At 34.0% G+C, this 4,273-nt stretch overlaps 1 protein-coding gene across 1 annotated transcript; it reads right to left on the minus strand.

The window, feature by feature from the left end:
* Positions 1-559: 559 nt before the first annotated feature.
* On the minus strand, positions 560-2,409 carry LOC114747254 (TMV resistance protein N-like). The gene is made up of 2 exons (XM_028935552.1): positions 1,934-2,409; positions 560-1,130 (listed from the first exon to the last, which is right to left on the minus strand). The coding sequence occupies exons 1-2, from the start codon at positions 2,407-2,409 to the stop codon at positions 560-562; spliced, it is 1,047 nt and encodes a 348-aa protein (XP_028791385.1).
* Positions 2,410-4,273: the final 1,864 nt, after the last annotated feature.

Consider the following 4,273-nt stretch of genomic DNA (forward strand, 5'->3'; position numbering starts at 1 on the left):
GTAAGAATTGTAATTATCTAGGAGAAGCAAATATCAAAATATAAATTTTAAAATATTAAATTGTCTCTCTAACCAAACATATTACATTCTCTCCTACATTCAGAATTTTTATTAAAAATATAAAACTGAAATTCTCACCACCCACACGATTGTATTATTTATGCAAGCAAAATGTCGGAGAACAGAATTATTTATGAAATAGAAAAGGGTTAATCCAACTACTATGTGGTACCTAATATAAGAGCTAGATAATTAATTTGTGAATATTAAAAAAATTAGTTAAGTTAGTTATTTGTAATAAATTATTGTTAATCACCCCTTAACTATAATTAAGGAGTACCTGTAGATCGATAAATATAGGAAATAAATTGAATTGCAGTCTTACATTTAAGACTAAACTGGTTCTATAATTAGTTTTTATATTAAGAAACGGCTAGTATTTTGCAGCAATTGGGGAAATTTTCACACAACGCTTATGGCCGCATGGGAATATATTTTGAGTTTGACCAATAATCACTTCTTTTTTCCTTTTTTAATGAGAGTTGGTTTAATCACAGTATTACCATGAAAAGACAAAGCCGGAAATGTTGGCAGCTGCCCTGAGTGCCTCCCTCCATCGCATCACCTCATCATTCTCACTTCCCAACCTTTCTTCGTGTCGTTTCATTGCTTTACCATAGGCGCCTCTCTGATGACGAACGTCAGACGACTCTACTCCATAGAATATGGGGATAGCCACCTGAGCTAGACTTCTTCGACACTCCATTATCTTCACCAATTCATCCAGACACCAACTGGAAGAAGCATAATCTGGAGAAAATATTACCAAATTAATTTGTGATCTTTCAATTGCTTGCATTAATGAGGCAGAGACCTCTTCTCCCCTTTCAAGCCCCGAATCGTCCATGAAAGCGTGGATTCCTGACCGTCTTAGAGCCCTATAAAGAGTAGAAGTGAAACCGTGACGAGTGTCTTTACCTCTGAAACTCAAAAACACGTCATAATGGAACCATTTATCAACTTTTGGTTCATGAATTTGTGATTCTATTCTCATTGGATGCTCCCTGACCAACGATAAAACTTTCTCAACAATTTCCTCAAGCTGCTCACTTGCGGACCCGCTGTCAACACTAAATTAAACATCAGGGAAACCATAATTAGCACGCATCATCATCATTACTAGATTGGACCATTAAATATAAATATAGAATTAAGGCTCAAGTTACTATATGACCTATATTATTATATACAATTTTTTATTTTTTTAAAATCCTAACTATTTTAACATTTTTCGGTGCCCGCACCCTTGCCCTGGTTGTTCACTGCTAATTGCAAACAAAATTTTAAAAAAAAAGTAATTGGATCGGATGGGCTCCTATTTTAATATAATAAATAATTGTCAGTGAAAATTAAATGTCAACTCGTAAATTTCATCCCAGAACAGTGTAGTAGAATGTAGATGCCATAGTATTCTTGTTTGAAGACCGTCCAAATGCAAATTTTCAACATGTATCTCAAAATCTTAAACTTGTCCCTTTTGTCTGTCTTTTGAAAAATAAATTTCATATAAAGATGCCTGGTTTTTTTAAAAAAATAATTCTTATGCATACTAAGTAATGCGTGTCTATTTACTTTAATTGAACAAATTTTCAACTAAAATTATTATAAATCCTTGAAACCGGTGGGGTTTCGAAATTTCAAAAGTGGCAGATTAGTGATCCAAATGCTAAGGAAAATTTAAAGATACCCCAAGCACAAGCATGAAGGACGGAAGCTGAATTAAGATGAAACCAAAAAAGGCCGGATGTCCCAAGTAAACATGTCTCTAAAGAGTGTAAAAAATAAAGAATTTATGCGAAGTAAACATGCCCCAAGTAGTTCCAAAATGTATAGAATTATTTATGAAATAGAAAGGGGTGAATCCAACAACCACCTGTGTTCGTGAGAAAAGCCGGGAAGGTCGGAAATTTCTGTGAGTGCTTTCCTCCACCAGAAAAGCTTATCTCTCCCCGTTCCCGCTTGCTCGTAGTCTTCCATTGCTTTACGATATTTGCCTCTCTGAAAACGAACATCTGATGGATCTACTTTATAGAATATGGGCATAACCACCAGAGCTTGACTTCTTTTACACTCCATTATCTTCACCACCTCATGCAGACACCATTTGGAAGAAGCATAATTTTGAGAAAAAATTACCAACGCAATTTGTGATGCTTCAATTGATTGCAGTAATGATTCAGCGATATTCTCTCCCTTCTCCATAGCTTCGTTCATGAAAACACGGATTCCTCTCTGTTTCAGAGCCTTACAAAGAGGATGAATGTAACTCAAATGAGTTTCTTCACCTCTAAAACTCAAGTACACATGGTAAGTCCGGGAAGAACTAGAAGAAGAAGCAGAAGCAGCCATGGCTTATTGACGGAATCAGACAGCAGCGCAATAACACGCTTCAACGGATCACAATTTTCACATCATATATCGTATCGATGCCAGTAAGGGAAAGCGACTTCATATGATACTTTTTTTTTTTTGAGCGAAAAACTTCATATAATACTTTAATTCAAAGGCCACAATTTTGTCTTTTTGCCGTCCAAAAGCCTGACTCAAACAAACATTATGGTAGGACTGTAACTAAATAATAATAACAATTGACTGACTTCTGGCCCAAAAAAGCACGTGACCAGCTTAGTGTTTCTTTTAAGTCCGGCACTTTGGACGGCAAAAAGAGTCCATTAAATTTAGATATTTATTTAAGTTTTTTAAAAGTAATTTATTTTGTAAAATTAATTTTTAAATAAATTTATTAATTTAACTAAGCTGGCTACTCTGTCATGGAGAAGGAACTAAGACTCATTTATAAGATTCCAAGTGCTCCACTGCTGACTACTCTTCTGATCCTATTATAAGATATTTTTAGTATATTTTACATAGACAAAAAGAAAATTTTAAAATGTATTAACTCTCTATTAAAATATAATAATTTTTTAACTTTACCTACATGTAATATATAGACATTTTAAAAGAGATAACTATTTACACTATAATAAATAAAAAACAGAATAATATATTCATATTAAAATTTAATAAAATAATTTATAAATAGAACTAAAAAAATCTTCTAATAAATAGACTAGAGGAGTACTATGAACAAAAACGGCTCACCCCAGTCGCCTTTCCTGCGTTCACAGTGTAATGTCCGCATCATGCTTTATCGGCATGCGCGGAATATTTGACTGCCAGATCGAGGATAGTGAATAGGGTTAGAATGAGAGGTGAGGACAAAGGACGCGTGTTTGGATCACATTTGGAGGACATCTCCACATGCAAAAGTAGCTTCTTCTTCCTTTTTTTCTTTTTTTTGCCAACGCAAAAGTAGCTTTCTGGGTTTAATTGGTGTGACAAGAGTGTTGGGAAGTTCTTCGAGTCATGGGGAAGTTTTCACATTGAGATGCTAGTGCTGTATTCGGATTAATTCTTTAAAAGTAATTTTATTAATTGAATCTTAGCAAAATGCCCCTCGTCCTCTTCTCTCCCTAAAATAATTCTATTACATATTTATTTTCATCTTGTCTATCTGGTGCGAGGAATGATATAATGAAGATAAAAGGAAGGGTTAGTCGACTTTTTGATCCTTGAATCTTGATACGTATGATATGATAGTAATCTTGCCCAAAAAAAAAAAAGATATGATAGTAATCAGCGTCAAATCACAAAGGAAGAAGTTGAGATGACTTCCAACCACCAATTATAAATTATCTTAAATTTTATTTGTACTAGTCTCTTCATCCTTTAAGCTATATGTGCAAATACATACTAAACAAAAATATAATCTTGAAAGGGTTGTGTTACGTTTTTTAGTCATATCAGAGCCCCCAAGAAGGGTCTTAAACAGACAAAGGGTAACTTACCAAATTGAACTTGAAATAATTTAGATCATAGATGCTGCTCCTCGACGCAATCGGTATCCATGTGAATGGCATCATGAACACCGAATGCTATTCATCCAATTGATTGGCCCAACGCACAATCTTCCAATATTATATGTATGAATGTGAGCGTTCAGGGATTTCATTTTACAGTTTTACATAGGCTCCTGGAAATATTATCCATACATAACATGACGGCAAGTTCAAAAGGATTATGTAGAATCTTACCTATAATTTATTTTAAAATTTGTGTTTAACATTATTGGTATTTACTTAAAAATATTAGAAGAGGACCGGTAAGGCATATTTTTTTAAATCAAAAGTCCTTTTTGGTCGGAAAATTTAGC

This window comes from Neltuma alba, unplaced genomic scaffold (genome assembly GCF_004799145.2).
Source record: "Neltuma alba isolate B1F8T4 unplaced genomic scaffold, ASM479914v2 tig00005273_pilon, whole genome shotgun sequence".
Classification (NCBI taxonomy): Eukaryota; Viridiplantae; Streptophyta; class Magnoliopsida; order Fabales; family Fabaceae; genus Neltuma; species Neltuma alba.

Coding starts and splice junctions, on each gene's coding strand:
- LOC114747254 (XM_028935552.1), bottom strand. CDS start 2,409: ATGGCTGCTTCTGCTTCTTCTTCTAGTTCTTCCCGGACTTACCATGTG. Junction 1,131..1,933: donor GGCTTTTCTCACGAACACAG/GTGGTTGTTGGA, acceptor TGTTTAATTTAG/TGTTGACAGCGGGTCCGCAA.